This window comes from Danio rerio, chromosome 9 (assembly GCF_052040795.2).
Source record: "Danio rerio strain M-AB ecotype USA chromosome 9, GRCz13ab, whole genome shotgun sequence".
NCBI lineage: Eukaryota > Metazoa > Chordata > Actinopteri > Cypriniformes > Danionidae > Danio > Danio rerio.
Genome location: NC_141029.1, coordinates 38,232,354 through 38,254,805, shown reverse-complemented (window position 1 = coordinate 38,254,805; position 22,452 = coordinate 38,232,354). Strand labels below are relative to the sequence as shown.

The following is a 22,452-nucleotide window of genomic DNA, read 5'->3' as shown; positions in this document are numbered from 1 at the left end:
GGTTGGACGGACGGACGGACGGACGGACAGACAGACAGACAGACAGACAGACAGACACAGACAGACAGACAGACACAGACAGACAGACAGACAGACAGACAGACAGACAGACAGACAGACAGACAGACAGACAGACAGACAGACAGATAGATAGATAGATAGATAGATAGATAGATAGATAGATAGATAGATAGATAGATAGATAGATAGATAGATAGATAGATAGATAGATAGATAGATAGATAGATAGATAGATAGATAGATAGATAGATAGATAGATAGATAGATAGATAGATAGATAGATTTTTTTTCCATGTATGTGTTTTTCATTTCTGCTTCTTTGTTGAGCCTACACTGTACAGTTCAACGCCAACATGAACTATTACTCTCAATAGGTTAGTGATATTTGAAAAGCGATTGGGTCAACGTTCTGACATGATCCTATCCCTAGTAAGTGTGCTTAAGGGATTTGTTGCCTCTGAGTACTACTCCGCGGTCAACGCAAGCTTTTCTGTCTCATCAATGATAGAAGCCTTGCTTCATGTGCACCACATAAAACAGAATTGGATAGAGGGCGAATCAAGCGTTCTCTGTCCCAGTGTGTTGGCTACGTGACCCCATGAATTATTCAGCAGGCAAACAGCATGCTCCAAGTCTCATCCTGCACTGTTCTGAATGTAACAACATGCACGGTCCAAACAAAATGAGCAAAGATTACAAGGCATTTTTCAAGAGGAGAGTACAAAACAAGGCCTGAGGCGCTTAGAAATAAAAAAAACCTTGTCCACATGATGGTCAGTGAAAGAAGTGTTTAACCTTGAGAAAACTTCATATGTATTATTTATAGTGTAACAAAGTTTCGTTTTTAGGAGAGCTAACTAAATATTATGTTCTTGTTTTGTATATGTGTTTTCATTTTGTAAATTAAATTTTGCCAACAATCGATGCCAAAATAGAAGTGTCACAATCACTGGCAAATCCTGGCAGATCACTGGTAAACACACAGATTGCATAGAACTACAAATCTGCCATCATATGGACTACAAGATACAGTCATGCACTGCACACACACACACCGGTTCTTAATACTGGCTGATTGCTAACACACACTATGCTGAAGCTGTTCAAAACTAATAACATGGTCTTTAAAAACAGAAAGCAATGTAAACAAACAAAACAAAGCAAGGGGCAAGGCAAGGCAAGGAATGGAAAGAAAATGAAAGGAAAGAAAAGGAAAGCGCGTCGTAATGTTCACTATTCAGTTTAACAAGACTCAGCGACTAGTGTCAAAGTGAGCCGTAAGTATGTGCTTGTAATCAGTACCTGAGCAGCATCAGCTGTGTGAGTGTAATCAATAGAGCCTTAAAGCAGGTGTGTGTGTGTTGCATGACAGGACTTGTGGTTCATATTGAGACAGGATTGTAGTCTGTGTAAATGTAAATATTCTCCAGCGATCTATTAAAGTTAGATCACAGGTGATCATGACAATAAGTGTAAAAATGAATTAAAAAATACATATACTAATTTAGCCAAAAATAATTATTATCACATTTATATTTCTCATAAATAAATAAAAATAAACAACTGTATGTGTTTTCCCCCCTTACAGTAAGCCAAACATCACCAAGTCATGTTTATGTCAAATAATATTACAATATTTTGTTTCTTCTTAATAAATAAAAAGGGTTAATATCAAGCTCTAGGAACAACGTCCAGTGAGGCAGAGAAAAAAATAATTACATAAAATAAAAAATTGTGAGGAAGGGAGCGAGTGAGAGCCACAGAGACACTGAAGGCTTCATTAATTCCTCAAACTGGAGCATAAAGATAGGACAATAAGGACTTCATTACACTGTGGAGTTTATGCACTATGAACTGGTAGGAGTCACAAAATCAGTTTTGACCTGCTAAAAATCATGTGGTTTAGGAAAATCTTCTTCAGGGAATAAATATAGGGCAGATAAAAATATAAAAATATATAAAAAAGAAGAAATATGCAGCAAACAGAGAAACAGTGATGTAAATCCAAATGACAGAAAGCAAGATACTAAAAAATAGAAAAGAGTTACTGAGGTGGCAAGTTCAGTCTTATCATGTTATCGCAGGCTGCTTTGTGGCATCGACAGAGAGATGTTCACTGTATGGGGGGCAGAGATAAAGAAATCAGGACAGGTGGGTGTTATTTCAGGTGGGGAAGCCCATCCAGCAGACCAGACAAAGATCAACATGCCACCTGCTCACCTGATAGATGGCCAACCTGTAATGACGGGCACTAACCCCATTTCTATAAATAAGCCCATAAAGGTGGGTCAAAACAACAAACAACATGCTAGAGAATAAAATAAAGGCGATTTTATAACAAAGCTCCTTTTTATTTTAATTCAACCATAGCTGAAATATTGGACAATGATGGGGTAGCTTGGTGATTTCCAAAAATTGTATTAAACTGTTAGAATTACAATATTTTAGCCATAACCAACAGAGGATAAAAAATAGTAGTTGTATTAGTAAAAAACAAAAACATGCTAATTAAAAACCATCAGATTTTAAAAGATTCTTTATAGGTTTGGTGCGTTTACGTTACATTAACAGCACAGCAATAGCGTCAGCTACAGCAGATTGACTTTATAGCACCAGGGGTCCGTTCTTCGTACGTGGCTTAGTCGATTAGATGGATTTGATTCTTGGCGATTTGACACAATCCAGGATCGTTTCGTTCTTTAACATTCATTCGAAAGTTGTTGTCATAGCAACAGTTCTGGTAGCTCAAACCTGCTCAGGAACAGGTTTATTTCATGTAAACAGGATTAGATCAGGTCTTTTTAAGCAAAGGTAATACTGAAAATATGTACCAAATGACGACACTTTATTACAGTAGTAACCTATAGATTACAAACACTTAGGAAAATAATAAAATAGTGAAGAATATATATAAATATATATATATATATAAATATATATATATATATATATATATATATATATATATATATATATATATATATATATATATATATATATATATATATAAATAGAAGTTTTTTTTTAATGATAAATAAAACTGTTATGCAATTTATACGCCAAAATAAAAGTACAAAAACTGTCACAGGTTAGGTTCTTCCCAAGGGGTTCAAAAAGAACATTAATTTATATGAACTTTTTAGATACAAATGCGTACTATTTGTACAATTGTAGTACAATGCGTACTGTAGTACAATTTGTGTGTGATAATAAACATGGCCAATATTCCAATTTTTTTTAAGGAAAGGAATAATAATTTATGCAGTCATGCACATGTTTTGACAGATAATATACTGGTGATTTAATGCTTTGCAAAAGTTGCAGACGCCTTAACCAATATCAAAATGCTTTTTTGATGAAAAATGTATTTAAACAGCCATTTATTAAAAAAATACAATTCATTATAAAAGTAAAACTAAATAAATTTCTAAACACGCTTGACCCATGAAAGCCTACAGCCCACAAAAACTGTGGAAAGTCATTGCCTATAATATTTAACAAACTGTTTACTATGAATTTTGGGTAATTTTGCTCACACAGATAATTCAATATTAATCAGATGATGCCATTATGCTGCTGTGCCATCAGCCAATTGTTGCATTGCTGATCATGATTTCGAGAATTGATAAATCAGTCCTTCACAACACACGCAGCGATCTCGAATCAGTTCATTCAGACATTTTAATCTGATTCACAAACTTGTTTGAAGAACCAAATTAGCCAGAGATCAGTTATGAAGATTAAAAGATCCAGGATCTACCAAATCATCTTAGATCATTTAAGCGAGATATGAAAAACGGTGTTTGGCAATCAAATACATTAAAAAATAAACACAGGTCACAACTGAATATTGAGAATGATCTTTGATTAGAGGTTTTCAAAACCAACAATAGAAAACAATGTGTCCACCAAAGTCTTTATTTGAGGTTAATTTTAAATTAAACTAATTAATTAATGACTATAAAATTGGTATGGTTGTTAGATTGCTGCACTTTTTTGTGTTGTCTAGATGCTTGTGTTTATATTGGCCTATTGTTGTATGGGCAATGTTTGCATATTTATAACAACCTAAGAGGAATTTGGGGGTCGTGAGTCACTTGCATTGTTAATTTAGGTGTCACGGGCTGAAAAGTTTGGAAAGCCCTGTCTTAACACAGAAAATAGCTTTGCTTTGATGCTTTGAACCCTGATGTACAGTAGATAAGTCACTACATACAGTATTTCCAAAAATTCAAAGTTTCTGCATTCTGTCCTCTGATACCTTGCTAGAGAGGTCAAAAATTTACATCCGTTCAAAATTTCTATCATCCACCTTCATCTTTTTCCTCAGAGTCTTTTTTTTACCGGCTGTCAAAACAGGACACATCAATGGCACCTCAGAAGAGGCACGCTTCTCATTTCCTGTCTGAGTGCTGCAGCTCCAGAAAGCTTTGGCTTTCCACTTCCAAAAAAATAGTGTCAAGCAGTCTGCGTGACGTCCTCCGAGCTGGCAGTTCAGCCGACAACGCTTTTAATGCAGATTTTAATCACTTCCACACCACTGAAAGTTTTCCCACCGGGAATGACACGGCACAGTGACTGGAAGATAAGTTGGCGTTTTTTTACGAATGACTCATGCAAACGTGTCTTATTTGCGAGAATCTGTTGACAAACTCACAAAAGGGACAGTTTCTAGCTTCCTGTCATCACCCGTTGCTTATTTTATTGTTAGCACTGCCATTCAAGATGCATTAGCTTCATTAAATGCGAGACCGAGTCGCATAAATTGTACAAGCGTGAGGTCTGAGCAATGAATATAATTATGGCTCTGAGCTAATGAACCCATTGTGTCTGGAAATAATGAAACTATTCTGCATTTGCTTTCCTTCTCTTCCAATGATTTTGGTAATCAACGCCACTAAAGATAGTAAAAATCTATGCCGACGTGTATTAATTACTGGATGAAAAGTGCGCACTTTTAATAAGCCGTTTATTTAAAAATAAATGAATTAAAAGGTACTCGAGTCACACTTAAGATATCCCAAAAGATCTGACGACCATCGACCAATCAGTGTTCTGGTACTTGAGTAGTTTTTAATCAGATAAAAAGAGAGTGAGCAGGTTGTGTGATTGGATCTGAGAGGGCCGAGAGTGGATGTTTCCTCGTTGCAGTATCTCACTTCTTCAGCTTTGGCTGCCTGCACCTCCTCAGGATTCATGAGTTACTCTCACACACAGGGAGGGCGATAATGAGATTGGCTCTGGGCCATCAAACTCACCTTTTTTTTTTTTTTTACTGGCCATGCCATGTCAGCTTACTGGTACACACACAAACGCACACACATAAACCAATACAGACGTGTGTGGATGGGCGCATGCATGCTTCGCTGCTCTATGTACAATTGCAAGCGCCTCAATCACCACAACGCCATGCGGTGTAAACAAATGCTAGCAGATAAAGTGGAATGAGGACTGTTGCTTCTGGGCAGGCGGGAAGTGTGTAGAGCTCAGCATCTTATTACTAGGGCTGTAACGGTACATGTATTCATCCTGAACCATTGTGGAACAGGCGTCACATTCAGTTCATGTACTCCGACAACAAATACAGTGTATCGAATGGAGTCCACTGAAGGTGGGCATTAGAAGTGCAGTTTAATACAAGGTGAACAAAACAAATGAAACTCGAAATGAAATGAAAACTAGACTTAACGGTAACACTTTATAATAACAGTACATGAATAATGATGTGTTAATATGTAAAGTGAACATTACTTTATTATAAACTAATGATAAGTTATGCATGTGCTATTCATGAACTAACTTCAACTACAACATGAGTCACGAGTTCATATGTAAACAAGGGCTACCTTAATTGACCCTTCGTTAAGCCACACCCAAAAACCGCCACCCACCAATCGTTGCTTAGCAACCGTAGCTACGCACAGGGGCTCTGTCAAGCTTTCGAGCGAGGGGTACAAGCCAAAGTATTGTGCATATGGATTGTGCAAATATGATACCTGGTATTCTTAAAGTTTGGACAGGGTGGTGGATTTTTTTTCCCTTTTCAAAACCTAAAACCCAAGAGAAAAAATGCCAGCGTGGATCAAGCTCTGTGAGGAGCGGAGTTAAGTTGGTTTTGTTGTGATATTCCTGACACAGTCATAGACGGCAATAGCTCACACACCTCTTACCCTAACAAGATCTAAACTGTATTTATTAAACTGTATCTAAACTGTGTAGCACTGCTCTGTTTAAGCCCTCACTACAGTACTCATACTAATAGCAATCATATTTCCTATGAATTAAAGGGCCATGACACCCCCCACTTTCGGTAAAAGTCTACTTCAGAATTTTTTCAAAAGATGCATGATTAATGGGCGTGGAGCTCCGCGAGCATCGGGCAGGAGTGGGCGTGGCCAGCAGGGGAGAACGTGAGTGAACTGTTGTTGACAGTTAGCTCACAAAATGAGACACAAGCCGTGAGGAGACGCATGAGTTTATAGTTCACAAAGTTAAAATGCAAAGAAATAAACAGTAATTTAATGCCATGCTACATTTGTTATTCGTAATTTCATATACACATAACCATAATTTATATCATTATAAAGATAAGTGTGTTCATGTAAACACTATAAATGAGGATTCTCCCTCGATCCCTGGGTCTATTATAGATCTGAATGCATACTCAGTGCAGCAGGTCTCCTGACCTGCCTATTTTAACCATTAGCCCTGCTGGTAATCTGGAGGATTTAGGCAAACACAGCAGCACGGCCATGTGTCTGAATGTGAACGGACTACTGATAAAAGTCAACGTCCGCCATTCTTCAATTCTCGTACTGCTCTCCCGACAAAAATGCTTGCAGCACACACACAGCTTTGCTGTATGATCGGCCCTGACAAGATCGCGGGGAAAAAATATCCAACAAACCCAGTGGATCATGGAAACAAACACATACGAGCCTTCATGAACGGCTACTGCGTGCCGTGGGTCCGTGACTCCGTGTCTCACAGCTTGCTTGAAACTGGCAGGTCTGTCTTGCCTTCGGAAAGCACGCGCAGTCATGAATAATTAAGCAGCCGGCTCTTCTCATAGGGTAAGAAAACTCCGCTATGAATAATAATGAGAAACCGATGCGTCATCATTGCACTTGCAGTACATCGCTACGTCGCCAATTTTGATCCCGCCCTAAAAATCATTTTAAACCCGGAAGCTGAAATTAGCTGACAAAAGCTCAAAATTATCCAGTTTTCCCCACAATTAAAGCTGACAGGTGCTAACATTGTCTTAACTAATGCTCAACACACACACATCTGTTAATATTAAAAAAAAAGTTCTCCAGAGTGTCCTGAACCTTTAAGCTACGAATAGTTGTAATTACATTTACTCAGAATACCGCAACACCGTATTGACCATTCACATTGAATGTGTCTATGCATTTAAAAATGCCAGACATAGCTCTTGTTAAAGGTTAAAAATAAATATAAATAAATAAATAAATAAATAAGGGTGAAGCAATGGCGCAGTAGGTAATGCTGTCGACTCACAGCAAAAAGGTCGCTGAGTCGCTGGTTCGAGCCTCGGCTCAGTTGGCGTTTCTGTGTGGAGTTTGCGTGTTCTCCCTGCGTTCTAGTGGGTTTCCTCTGGGTGCTCCGGTTTCCCCCACAGTCCAAAGACATGCGGTTCAGGTGAATTGAGTAGGCTAAATTGTCCGTAGTGTATGAGTGTGTGTGTGGATGTTTCCCAGAGATGGAAGGGCATCCGCTGGGCAAAAACTTGCTGGATAAGTTGGCGGTTCATTCCGCTGTGGCAACTCCGGATTAATAAAGGGACTAAGCTGACAAGAAAATGAATGAATGATAAATAAATAAAACTGTTAAACAGAAGCTCACTATGCTTGTACTGTCTGAGGGTTCGTCTGATTGGTCCACTACTTTAGATCTCACATTGTTGTATGTTTAAAAGTTTAACTTTGCATTTTCAGATACCATACTAAACCCCAGCTCCAGCTATGTATAGATCTGCATGTATGTTATGTCTGGAGCAGCGGTGTTATATTTTCAGACAGCATGTCTTTGAAATTACTAGTAGTAGCAAGTCTCAGCACTTGCTCTGCTCCAGTAATCAAAGCAGCAGCAGCATAGCATATCTATGCTGCCAAGAGCAAACACATAAACACTGCCAAATACATATATGTATTATTTAAAGAGTTTTCATGACAAAAATATATATTTTATATTAAATATATTTATATACACTATATAAATATAAAAATATATAGTTATATATTATTGTACACCTTACTATTTTACAACATAGTCATGAAATACATGTTTTACCACTTTGTGTGTGAAAAGTCATCTTTGCATATAAACTCACAGTGATTTCCTATCTAAATAAACATCAGATTTAATTAATAAATAAAATGTATTCATATTTATTTTTTTTCACAAAAAGTTAATTTTGTTAAATTGATTTGTATTGTGATGTTTTCAATAATTGTACATACTTTTTGATTATTAAAAATGATCTTAACTATTAAAATGGAGTCTCTGCAATGTCTTACTGTATATAATCAACAAAGCAGCATTTGATCAATCATTTCAATAGTTACATTGTGATTTTGATATCATTAAGAAATAAATGCCTAGGTATACGTAATTTGCTTCAGTCAGAATGGGAACCCTTGTGGTTTCGCATGATGGGGGAAAACAACTCTGGTTAAATACTACATATGAAAAATAAACTAAACTGATCAGTCATGTAACAAATTCCTCTTTGCAATTAATGTATAAATGAATGTTGATAAGGGTTTGAGATAACTGTATGACACATAAATTACATTTCAGAATGTAACTGACGTTAGTGTTTTATTTATTTATTACAGTACCTGTTGAGAGGATCCACCACTATGGCTCTGGGATGAGACATGTCTCCCTCGAGAAGAGTCTTCCTGGTTTCAGATGCCCGCTCCAGCCTGGCCACGCTGATGGTTTTTCTGTAGCCATCATTGGTCCAGTACAAATTATTCCCAATCCAATCCACAGAAATCCCCTCTACATTATCCAGATCTGTAGAAGAGCATGCACAATTCCACAGCTGAAAAACTGCTATCAACAAATAACAACCTTTGTACCATTTTAATAAATTCAATTCATGTAATAACAGGAGTAAACTGGGTCTTTGTGCAAGAAAATGTAGCAGCTTCAACAAACCACAAACAACAATTGTGTGAAAAAAAGAAGGAAACATGTTCAGTAATTACCATCTTTAAGAATGGTTTCCCGATTGCTTCCATCGACTTTCTGCCGGCCTATCAAAAAACTTGTAGTATCAGCAAAGTAAATGTTTCCAGTTTCAGCATGATAGTCTAAAGCTCTTGGATTCACCAAGTCCTCAATAGGAACCATGTGCTCATCGCTAGACTTCACATTCATGTCCAATCCGCGGATTATTCCAGGTCTGCCCTTTCCATAGAAGAGGAAAAGATCATTCTTGGGTTCTGCAATGATACAGACAGAAAAATGTGAAAAATTAAATTCTCAAAGGTTGCATTCATTTAATCAACAATACAGGACAAAAATGGTATTGCAGTTTAAAATAATGTCTAATCCAGTATAATCAGAACATCATACTCAATATCATTACTTCAGCGTCACATGATCCTTCAGAAACCAATGTGAGGATTTTCTGCTCAATTATTATTAATACTTGAATACAGTATTAATTGCTGTTCTTATTAACTTAATATTTTGTTTGTTCCATCCTTCATTCATTCGTTCGTGCTTTCTTTTTATTTATTGAGCACCAAATCAGCGATGATTTGAAACAATGATTTCTTTAAGATCAAGTGATGCTGAACCAGCTGAAAAGTCAGCTTTAAATTTAGAAAAAAAGAAAAAAAATCCTTTTATTTTACCAAACTAAGCTTCCTGTTTGATTTATGTAACAGGTACTTGTGGCTCTGGGGCTCCATGTTTCATTTATGTATAGATTTTTTTCTTTTTTGTGATTTTTACCTTTATTATGATAAAACAGTATAGATATTGACAGAAAGTGAAGATGGAGATAGGGGAGTAGGACCAGGTGAGGTCTGTTAGTTGGGATTCGAAGTCAGGAAGCCAGAAGTACAGTCGTGCTGAATGTCAGTGCACAGGCCACAAGGCTCCAACACATTTGATTAAAACAATACCAAGCATATTTACGTAATGTAGTCACCTAAACATCACTTTGCATTAAAGTCCTCCTTTGATGTTCTTACTTGTGAGTAGTAATAATGACATCAGGAGGATTCAATTCACTTTCACTGGCACAAGATGGTTTTGTAAATAAGTTTGATAAATCACAAGAAAACACAGCAATGCTTGTTAACTCTGCTTATAGTCAACAAAGAATTTGCACCAGTTGTGCTTTGGAATTGACATCCCACAAAAAATGGACTTTGCATCCATGAATTCCACCCACTGATCTATATATGATAAAATGTATGATGTATATATAATTCTCTTTTATAGATCAACGATTCCATAGTATTTCTCACTGACATGCGCCCAACTAGAGGAATCTGAGCTCTAAATATTGACCTTGTACTAGCGTTCATGTGCATTCAACTCATTCATTCATTTTCTTTTTGGCTCAGTCCCTTTATTAATCAGGGGTCACCACAGTGGAATGAACCACTAACTTATCCAGCATATGTTTTACACAGCGGATGCCCTTCCAGCTGCAACCCATCACTGAAAAATACCCATACACTCTCATTCACACAAATACACTACGGACAATTTAGCTTAACCAATTCACCTATAGCACATGTCTTTGGACTTGTGGGGGAAACCGGAGCAACTCATGTAAACACTGGGAGAACATGCAAACTCCACACAGAAATGCCACTACTACTCAATGCGCTACCGTGCTGCCCCCTGCATTCAAATCATAAATACAATTTATCCAACATAACTTGAACACACCAGCAGTATTCACTAACATTATATATTGAAGATCAAATATCTTAAACCCCCCCTCCCCCCTAAGAATAACAAATCAGGCCCTTCAGTGCACAATAGTGCGAAGACCAACAAAGCTCAATACTAGCACAAGCAGACGTGCTAAGTTCTAGAAATAAATGGAGCAATCAGCCCCACTTAGCATCCCCAGGCAAAAATTATCTTGATTGAGAGGATTCATTTGACAAGCTCCAGCAATGATATTTTCCGTTCCTCGGGACTCTGTTTAAACAATAAAGCTCCTGTTGTCAGATTAACACAGGCGACACAACAGAAGCGAAGGTTATCCAACAAGCTCAAATAAATTAACCTCTAGTCACAGCGGACACAACACAAAGGGCAGCCTGGTCTTTCTGTCAGTTATGCCAATGGGAAGAGAGGGGATTATGGGTAAATAAAGGCACTGCCATCAACCTCCTTTCACATGGGACCAAACCAATGTGGGTGAGACCACACAGGCATCACTTCAATTAATCATTCTGAGTGGAGAAGCTCTGCTACCTTGAAGACAATTAAGCACTTTGAGACCTATATATCAAGCAACACACAGCCACAGCCATTTAGCACAGCTTCTCATCTGAGTGAAACATCTGGGTGGCGGAATAAATCAGAAACATCTTCCGACGCCAGGCTTGGTTCATTATTGCAGTCACTTCATGCTTATCTCTGGATCGTCATTAATTGATCCATAGCTTTCATTGTCAACTAAGTAAAATGTCTATTGATCAGGAGGAAGTTCGTATAGGGGAGCGGAGTGGAAATGGCAGTAATGGCAGTAATGAATCATTCTATAGGCAGTCAATAAAATAACATCACAACTACGCGGGCCAATCTCCTTAAAAGTTCATCTCCATCTCTGTCAATCTGAGCTGCTGCCAAGACTGGCGCAAATGCAGGAGCGCTCAATCTTCCTTGTAGCAACACTCACATCAATTTCCAGCACTAGATAGCTGACGAGAATCAAATAAAACAAACACTTATTCAATCACCATTTTTGGATGGGTATACTGTTTCCACTTTGGTGGCAGAGAACAGTTATGTTTTGTCAAAATGACTATCATTTGACTAAAATATAATAATAATAATAATAATAATAATAAAATGTTTATTTTATTTTAAATTGTGTAATTGAATGCACATGTTACATGTCATCTTATTAGCCCCTTTCACACATACAGACCTTTCCGGAAAATTACAGAGCCCTTTTTGAAAATACCGGTAAATTTGTTTCAGGAATTTTCTGGAAAAAGAAGTTTTTTTTCGGAATGCTGCGCTGCATCAACGCAGAAGGAAAATTGTTGGAAAGAGTGCTGACGTGAGACATGTACTCCAGCCAATCCGAACAATCAGATGCATTCACATCCGTGCTGTTTATGAAAATAAAAGCCTATGAATATTTTTCCAGACACATTTAGCTGATAGATGTTAGTCAGATAATGTTGCTTTGTTCCTTCTTAAGGCCAACTGTGTAAAAAATCATCAATTAAATGCTTATGATTAACCGCTGTTTGTTTATCTTCAAGCTCTGCTTCAGTGGCTTGACGCGTGTGCACGTGAAGCAGCGGGTGACCGCCATCATACATACATACATATTATGTATTTCAAAATAATATAGTGTGTATGGAAAATAGGGACTTTGGAACATCTCAACATGCGAAAGTGTTGCTCCATATGTTTGTTTGTTTGTTTTTTTATCCAAGTTGTTCACAATACTTAAACATTCACAGAATCTGTAATGTAGTCAAATGTGTAAACATTTGTCTGTGGTTAGCGATTCTGCCTTTTGATGTCTCTGGGACGAAGCAGCTGAATGAATGCGGAAGCTTTAAATAAAAGTGAAACAATCAACAAAATCCCAACCAACTCTATGTTTACAAATACAAGCACAACAGTTTAGAGCTCATTAATGGGTAATGATGTCAGAATTTACTGGGTATTTTGGAATGGATGTGTGAATGGTCTTTTCAAGAAAAATTCGGAATCTCTGTGAACAGTGCTTTTTTGGATTTACTTGGAAAGTTGTTCCGGTAAATTTTCAGATATTTACCAGTATGGCTGTTTGAAAGGGGCTATTGACTGATTATATATTTTAAGCAAGCTTAAAAATATATTTTAGTTTAGGTAATGCATCTTCTTGCTATTTTAGCTATTTTGTTTTTGTTTACATAAATTAAGTTTATATGCTATTTACATGTAAAAAGTTTATAAAAAAAGTAAATATAAAAAAAGTTAAATAAAAATTCTTAATAAAACAAATATTAGATATAACATATATTAAATTAAAATAGAGTGTGCTAAAACAGAAAATACTGTTTAATAGTTTCTACTCTAAAATCTCACACTTTAATGTTAGTTACCTTGCATTTTAAACAAACTAAACATAAAAAATTCTACACATTTGTTTTCCAGCATATCTTAATTAATGATTTTACTTCCGAAAAGGACGTTTAGAACATCTACAGGTTACAAACGAAAGGCTGTGTTCGATGATATACTGACTTTTGCAGGATTGGCCATCATTTCCCAGCCTGAATCCGGTACGACAGCGGCAGCTCCGGGATTTATAGCTCCCGCTGAGCAGGCAGATGTGTGAACATCCTCCAGGTTTTCCATAAGAGTCAACTTCACACGCATGGCCCTTGACTGAGGAGAGGACACTCATGTTACATACATAATTAGCATATATACATATTCATACATGACACATATACATACAAATGTTGCATATTTTATAATGCGGAACAATTTACTGTGTTATTCCATTATGATTTCAATACTGAGGAAAATAACTGAAAGTAGAAGTAGTAGTGGAAATATTAGTACAGTAGTAGAAGCAGAAGTTGTTAGAGTAGTAGTAGTAGTAGTAGTAGTAGTAGTAGTAGTAGAAGAAGTAGTAGTAGTAGAAATACCAGTAGTAATAGCAAAAGCCATAGTAATAGTAGTACTTGTACAGTAGTACTACCAGAATCAGCAGTAGTAGCAGAGTAGTAGTAGTAGTACAGTGGCAATATCAGAAGTAATATTAGTGGTAGTAATAGTAGTAGTAGTAGCAACAATTGAAATGGGAATAGTAATAAAAAAAAAATAGTATAGTAGAAGTAGTAGCAGTGGAAGTGATAGTACCACTAATAATACAGTTTTAATAGCAGAAGCCACAGTAATGGTAGTAGTAGTAGTAGTAGTAGTAGTAGTAGTAGCAGTAGCAGTACAGTAGTACTAGCAGAATCAGCAGTAGTAGTAGAGAAGTAGTAGTAGTACAGTGGCAATATAATAAACAATAATAGAATTGGTAATAGTAATAATAGTAGTAGTAATTGTAGTAGTAGTAGTAGGGGTAGAAGTACCCGTTATAATACAGTAGTACTAGCAGAATCAGCAGTAGTAGTAGAGTGGTAGTAGTACAGTGGCAATATCAGAACCAATTTTAGTGATAGTAATAATAGTAGTAGCAACAATAGAATTTGTTGTAGTAATAATAAAAGTAGTAGTAAGTAGTAGTAGTAGTAAGTGGTAGTAATAGTAGTAGTAGTAGTAGTAGTAGGAGTAGTAGTAGTGGTTAGGGTTAGGGTTAGGGTTATATTGCCATACACACACACACAAAAAAAAAAAAAACACTTTAGAATTGTGTAAGGAGGGTCTCTACACCAACGGTACAATATTAATAACAGAAACATTAGTAATGTAATGTAAGCAGTATTAGTAGCAGCAACAACAATAACATTAGAAGTAGTAATAGTAGTAGTAGTTGTTGTATTAACAGTAATACAGTATAGTAGCAACAAAAATTAGTAATAGAAGCAGCAGCAGCAGCAACAACAATGTAATTAGTACTACTATAGTAGTGACAGCAACAAACGTTAGTAGTAGTAGTAAAGTAGAAGTAGCAACAATATAAGTAGCAGTAATAATAGTAGTAGTAGTAGTAGTAGTAGTAGTAGTAGTAGTAGTAGTAGTAACGACAGTAACAGTACTTGTAGTGACAATATAGTTAATAGAAGTATTTGTAGTAGCAGTACAGCAAAAATAACAGATAGTAGTGGTAGTAACAGTCGTAGTAGTAGTAGTGATAGTAGTAGTAGTAGTAATAGTATTAGTAGTAGTCGTAGTAGTAGTAGTAGAGCAACAATATAATTAATAGTTGTAATAGTAGTAACAGTAATAGAGTATAGTAGCAACAATAAAATTAGTAGTAGAAGCAGGAGCAGCAGCAACAATATAATTTGTAATACTGCAATAGTGACAGCAACACCAGTTAGTTGTAGTAGTAGCAACAATAGAATTAGTAGTAGTACTACTACTACTACATGTAGTAGTAGTAGTAGTAGTAGTAACAGTAGTAGTAGTTACAATATATTTAGTAGTAGTAGTAGTTTTTGTAGTATTAGTAGTCATAGTAGTAGTACAGTAGTAATAACACAACCAATAGTAGTGATGGTAACAGTAGTGGTAGAAGAAGTAGCAGCAAAAACAATATAATTAGTAGCATTGGTACTAGTATAGTAGTGACAGCAACAATAATATAATTAGTAGTAGTAGTAGTAGTGGCAACAATAGAATTAGTAAAAATAGTAGTAGTAGTAGTAGTAGTCGTAGTAGTAGTAGTAGTAGTAGCAGTAACAGAAGTAGTTTCCAGATTAGAAACTAGAAAATAAATATCAACATGAGAGTACATTTACGAAGTCATATTAAATATCAAAGCAACATTTTTGCTACAAAAATTGTAGAATAAAACATGAAATTAAATCTTGAGTTTGCTTTAACCAAAGACTTAAAATGTAGCATAAGCAAAATCGATCTAACGTATACTTTACCTTTTGGTTGACAGAGCTTGTGGTAAACCCGTATTGTTTTTGCATTTCCTATGCTGGTTAGCATCTCCGGGTCTGTGACATTAAAGCGATTTATCCGTAAGATGTCCACCACTGTTCCACTGGAGGCTTCAGAGCGAGTTGCATACAAGTAGTCCTCAAAGACAGCTAATCCATGCAGGTGGGCCACCTAGAAAAAGAGGCATTGACTAGCTTGATTATGATGCTAAAGAAGCTGCTGGCTAAACATCAACTCTGAAAAGCAGAACAGTGCAGATATGTGCTTGGTATTTTCCTTTGATTCGACAATCAAATTAGCTGCTAGCTAAAGCTGTTATTAGACTTAATTTAACCTGGCAACAACCCACAATCTTCATTACTGAATGAGGGTTCTGGATTGCAGGTAACTGGATGGTGTTGATATGCATTCAGGCAGTTCAGGAAGTTCAGTCTGGGTCAACTAGAGTGCATTTTTTCTCCTGGGACACCTCGACTCGACATGCTATCTCTGCGAGCGACATCCATGTGACAGGAGCTGAATCCTGCTCACAAATATACACACATTAAAATGTGCAGGGCGCTTCACCTAAACCCACAGGGAGATAATTCATCCTCTCTTTCCCTGACTGCGAGAGGGGACACTTCCGGCAATACAGTGTGGCTCATGATGCTATTCTGGTTTAAATTTACAGGCAGGTACACAAGCCATTTCCCAAGGGGAGTATGTTAAACTCCAATCTAAAAAGTATTTGGACTTGCATTGTATGAAATTAGTTTTTTGTTTTTGTTTTCCTGTTTTTTTTTTTTCTTAAACAGATGGTGCATATCTGGTTTATTGGTTTTACATTAGATTAGTTAGTACCAAAAAAATAAAAAATAAATAGGAACAATCCTGAAAAAAATTAAGAATAATTGTGCAAAAATCTTAATTCTGCTATCTTTCTATTAGATAAAGATATGCTGGTATCAATTGTTGGATGATTTCATGTTGGTACCTGAAAAATCTGTTTTTGCAGGGTGGGATGTGGGATAGTAGCACTACTACTAGTAGTAGTAACAGTAGTAGTAGTAGTAGTAGTAGTAGTTGTAGTAGTAGTTCTTACTATACTGTCAAGGGGATTCTGTACAATGATTTATTGTGTGTGCAAATGTGGTTTATTGGCTTTACATTAGATTATTAGCAAAATAGGAATTATTCTTATTAATGAATTAATATAATGGTGTATAAATACAAATGAATACAAATAAGTAAATCTGTTAATACAACTCAACCAGACCTTGACTTGCCTTTGCTGGGAATTATTTAAATTCAGGATATTGTGATGTAATGTAGGTTCTAGATTGTGTAGTTGATTGCAAAGTGTATGGCGTATTACATTTGAGCTCAGTACAGAGGAATGAGTAGGGGAGGTTGATATTAAAAAATAAATAACAGCCCTAAACTGACATTTAGATATGAATTTGAATTGTGTCACCACACCACATGAAAACCCCAAAAACGTTATGCAATTTCAAATGTGCCTCACATAGGTGAGTGGGCTTGACAAACCACATGTAGAAAACAAACTCTTCCATCCCTCTGACACTTTAACAATGTTAAGAAAATGTGTACCTGAAATGTGCACCAGTCGGCACATTTGCACCACTTTCTTAAAATCACTCCATATCTCTATAAAAAGTGTTTCTGACTGTGCTTCACACGGGTGAGTGGGCCTGACAAACCAACTGTAGAAACATTCATTCTCTCCATATGCACCGGACATTTAACCTAAACTCCATCTCAAGGACTGAATAAGGTACCTGATGAAAAAAAAAAAAAAAAAAAAAAAACAGCTTAAACTAGGGTGGTAGGCTGGTCTTAGTTGGTCAACCAGCTAAGCTAGGCTGGTTTCCAGCCATTTCCAGGCTGGTATTAGCTGGTTATTTTCCAGCCTGACCAGCTTTATATATACAGTAGTCAACATTTGAAGTGGGTCGCTTTCAAAGTTGACGTAAAACTATTGTGCAGCACATATTCTTTTCTTAGGAAAATTTGGAAAAACATTTTTGATTCACTTTGAATGGTCACTACTATATATAAAACCACACAAATGAAATTAAAAGTGCCCTGAGGACAATATTCAGCTACAGAATGATCAAATGTAAAACAACACTTATTTTAAGAATAATTACATTCTTTCCAAACTTCTTAAAAGGTTATAATTTATTATGCCTGAATGCTTTAAACTCAGTTGAACGGCTCACAGTCATAAACCTTAAAACACATGCAATTGACAAACGTACACTGTATTAGTTAGTCGATTTATATTCTACAATGGTTCCTCAATGTGCACATTGCGAAATTGATGCTAAAACGATATATTGTGCAGCCCTAATGGAAAGCTACGAACAACCATGCTTTACAAAATGAGTTCAACTAATAGGGCTTCGGCATAGAAAAGTGTCATCACATAATAAGAAACCTGTTAGAAAAACAACAAAGATGCCATTTTCATGTGCAGCAAAACCTCCTCTTAATTTGCGATGGAAATTAAATGTGTTAGCAACCTCTCACTAATACATCGCGGCTCACTTTTAAGAGCTCTATTAAAATAAACGCACCCACACCTGCCTTCATATGATGATCCGTTGCTCTTTATAACGCAGCCTTCTACACTTTCCCACATCGAGAAGATCTTTGGGTGGTTTAGATGAGGTCTACTTTTGAATAGTAATGATCCATAATTAGCATCCTCGTAAGTGCACTTCAGGTAAAATATTCAGATGGCGAATCTGTTTCTGTGGCCTGCGTGTTCGTTTAGGCTAATTAATGCTAGAACTAGCTTGAGAAATTAAAACGCAGATCAAGCCACACAGATACAGTAGCTGCTGGGTATAAATGTCATAGCCAATTAATACTTGAAATCAATCTGTGTACAGCTGTGTTGGTTCTGTCTACCCCGGGCAGGACTGATTAGAGTCTTGCATCAGGCTGGCAAACAAGCCTTTGCTTCCTTACATGCCAACATTGATGAGAATGCATATCATAAGGAACTGTTTGAGTCTAACTCAAGTAACACAAATAACCTATTTTTGAGTATTTAAATTTCAGAGAGATTTTATGAGCCAGGAAGGTTTGTTGATATTAGTGCAGCAAGGCTATTCACATAGAAGTCACATTCACATGAAGTTTCTGTTGGTGAAGGTGAAAACATTTGCTTGAACATGAGCATGATTTGTTTGGGGAAACTTTTTTGCCCTCATGTGAAACTCCCAAACACATTGACCCCTTTTGAAATGATTGAATTGATTGCTCATGAAATTTCACTGAGCTACATAAATGTGACCTTTATGTTACAAAAACTTCAAAAAGTAAACTTGTTTGTGCTAATTTGCTGCATTTATCCCTCCATTTAGCAAAACTAAATAAATAAAAATGCATTAAATTGAACAAATCCAACAGTTGGGATATTTATAATTTTACAACATAATTACATTTTAAATGAATGCTGTTCATTCATCAAATAATTAAGTTTTTATATTAAAAATAATTAGAAATTCTCTCGAGCGCCAAACTACAATATTAAAACGACTAGACAAGGGGGTGCCTAAACTTTCTGATATAAAGGGCCAAAAAACAAAACATCATTATGAGTCGTAGACTGGAACTAAACATACCAAACTCTTACTGCTCAAAAACATGAAGGGAACACTTAAACAACACAATGTATCTCCAAGTGTTCCCTTTATTGTTCTGAGCAGTATATATGACATTAAAGTTGCCACCAGTAATTTCCAAATTTAATTCAGAATATTTAAAAATAAAAATAAAAAAATGTTACTTAAATTGTATTAACGAATGCAGTAAAACTTTTAAAATAATAACTTATTGAAATAAAATATTACAGTGACCTGTGTAGTTCAAAGCTGAATATACTAGTCAAGCAGAATATGCCTTTGCCTTGATTTGCTCACCAAGTCTCTGCACTGTCCCCTATCCGTCAGCTGACAGTATGTCCATTTAAACTAAGGGTGCTTTTATAACTGGAGATCAGTGTTTTGTTCTGAAACAGGGATTAAAATTGTTACAATGTTGGACTTTGTACTTGATGCGGTTCGCTTTCACACGACAAAGTTTCTTAATGGAGCAAAATAGAGCTAAAACCAGTCAGGTGCAAGTTAACTTTCCCACAAATTGTTGAGTTCCACGGTTTATTTTTCCCTCTTAACTGTCATGCATCCTTATTTTAATCTATGACAATGAGCAATAAGATAATATAAGTGAAAGGCTTTATTTTAACTTTGAATGGTGAGACCAAATATAAAAATTTAGAGAAATAACAGATAAATTAAGACTGCTGTTCAGTCATTTTTCAACGAATAAACAGCTCTCTGTATAAATTCAGCATGCTTTCACTTTCGTATTTGACATGAAACGCACATTTACTGGTAGTAATGATAACATCTCGCCCTTCTCATCGTTCTCTCTTCATATAGTCATATATGCTGATTACATATCCATAATACACTGCGATATAGCCTGGATCGTTACTTCGTTGGATAGTATTGCTTTCTCACTACAATCGATCCGCTCCACAGTTTGTTTCAACCGAGCAAAGACCCCATTTAAGCGATCTCAGACTGATTGTTTTGGCGCAGATCCAAGTGCGATTGCTGGATTCACATATGCCAAACGAACCATACTAACAGGGGAAACGTTCCAGGTTCTGCAACAAAAGTCAAGGTGTGAATGGATCCTAAATCTGATTAAATTACAATATTTAATTGAAACATTTAATTTCAGTTAGCTTTTAACAATAAAACAAACGGTTGCATTAGATGTAAAATGACAATGTCACATGGGATGGCGGGCAAAATCAAAGGTTGATATAGGCCAACTTTGGCCCTCGGACCCTATGTATAAAATTATATTAAAATAGTAAAATCTTTTGCAGTGGTAGGTCCTAAACTTTTTCTACTGAGTTACGAACAATCACTGATATGCCTTTTTTTAAAGCCAAGCTTAAGACCCACTTGTTTTGTAATACATAGCACTGACACTTCTTTATGTTTTAATGTTTGTTGTATTTTATTGATATTTCTTGTATTGCTTTGCATTGTCTGCTTTTTAGTTGTGCTGTATAATTTGTTTTTACTTGTGTAAAGCACTTTGGTCAACCTTAGTTGTAGTAAAGTGCTATATAAATAAAGATTGATTGATTGATTGACTGACTGACTGACTGACTGACTGACTGACTGACTGACTGACTGACTGACTGACTGACTGACTGACTGACTGACTGACGGACTGACTGACTGACTGACTGACTGACGGACTGACTGACTGACTGACTGACTGGTTGGTTGATTGATTGATTGATTGATTGATTGATTGATTGATTGATTGATTGTAAACTGGTCATTTGAATTGCAATAATATTTAACATTATTAATATTTTACATGAAGTTTTGATCAAATAAACACTGCACTGGTGAGCAATTGCCTTTTAATAGTATAAATATAAGGCTATAAAATACAAAATAAGTAAATAAATAAGCAAACTCACCTGATATCCCTGCATGATAGTGTGTCTGTTTTTGCCATTGTAATCCACCATCTCAATGTAATCCAGATAAGCATCTGCCCAATAAACCAGCTTCTTGACCAGATCCAGTGCAACTGCTGTTGGTCGTTCAACCTTGTAATCCACAAGTCGAGTTCTGTTTGTGCCGTCCATGTTGCAGCGCTCCAGTTTGGCTACATTCCCATAATCTGTAAAGAAAAGCATCCTGCAAGAATGCAAAATAGAAAGAGACATTTTTATTACCAAGTTTAAAAAATACAATATAGTTTTGCTATTGTTTATTTAGACAGGACTTTTCCACACAACAAAAGCTAATAGAAGCATATGGTACATTGTTTAGAATTTTTTTTTAAACATTACCAGATTACTGTTTCCACGTTTTGATCTTAATGTCTTAATGAAATCAAAATGTTTTCTTCTGATATTTATAATGTGTATATAGTAGTGCTTTTTTATAAACAATGTATATGTGCACTTCATTATTTTGTAAAAATTAATTTGCCCCATAATCTTTTATCAAATTCATGTTAAACACAAAAGGTTACCTTGACAAAATGTTGCAAATCTGTAACTATTGAATTCCATAGTGTTTGTTTTTCCTATATGTGTGTCATTGATTACTGGTTTCTAACATTCATCAAAATATCTTATTTTGTGTTCAACAGAAGAAGAGAATTGATCAAGATATGGAAGCACCTGTGGGTAAAGTAAATAATGATAACAGTTTTATACATGGGCAACACAGTGGTGCAGTGGGTAGCATGATCGCCTCACAGCAAGAAGGTTGCTTCGAGCTCCAGCTAAGTCAGTTGGCATTTCTGTGTGGAGTTTGCATGTTCTCCCCGCGTTTACGTAGGTTTCCTTCGGGTGCTCCGGTTTCCCCCACAAGTCCAAAGACATGCGGTATAGGTGAATTGAATAAACTAAATTCTAACTATAACATAGCTAATAACATACATTAAATAGTTTATGGATGTTTCCCAGTGTTGGGTTGCAGCTGGAAGGGCATCTGCTGTGTAAAACATACGCTGGATAAGTTGACGGTTGATTCCGCTGTGGCAACCCTTGATTATTAA

At 36.2% G+C, this 22,452-nt stretch overlaps 1 protein-coding gene across 4 annotated transcripts in view; it reads right to left on the bottom strand.

Moving 5' to 3' along the window:
• lrp1bb (low density lipoprotein receptor-related protein 1Bb) overlaps positions 1-22,452 on the bottom strand; it is a 631,192-nt gene that overhangs the window by 288,353 nt on the left and 320,387 nt on the right. For all 4 annotated transcript variants that reach the window (XM_087268160.1, XM_087268163.1, XM_087268161.1 and 1 more), the window contains 5 exons: positions 21,359-21,581; positions 15,816-16,002; positions 13,504-13,647; positions 9,264-9,500; positions 8,889-9,069 (listed from right to left, as the gene is read on the bottom strand). In XM_087268160.1, coding sequence (XP_087124286.1) covers positions 8,889-9,069; positions 9,264-9,500; positions 13,504-13,647; positions 15,816-16,002; positions 21,359-21,581 — 972 coding nt within the window. The remainder of the gene's footprint in view (positions 1-8,888; positions 9,070-9,263; positions 9,501-13,503; positions 13,648-15,815; positions 16,003-21,358; positions 21,582-22,452) is intronic.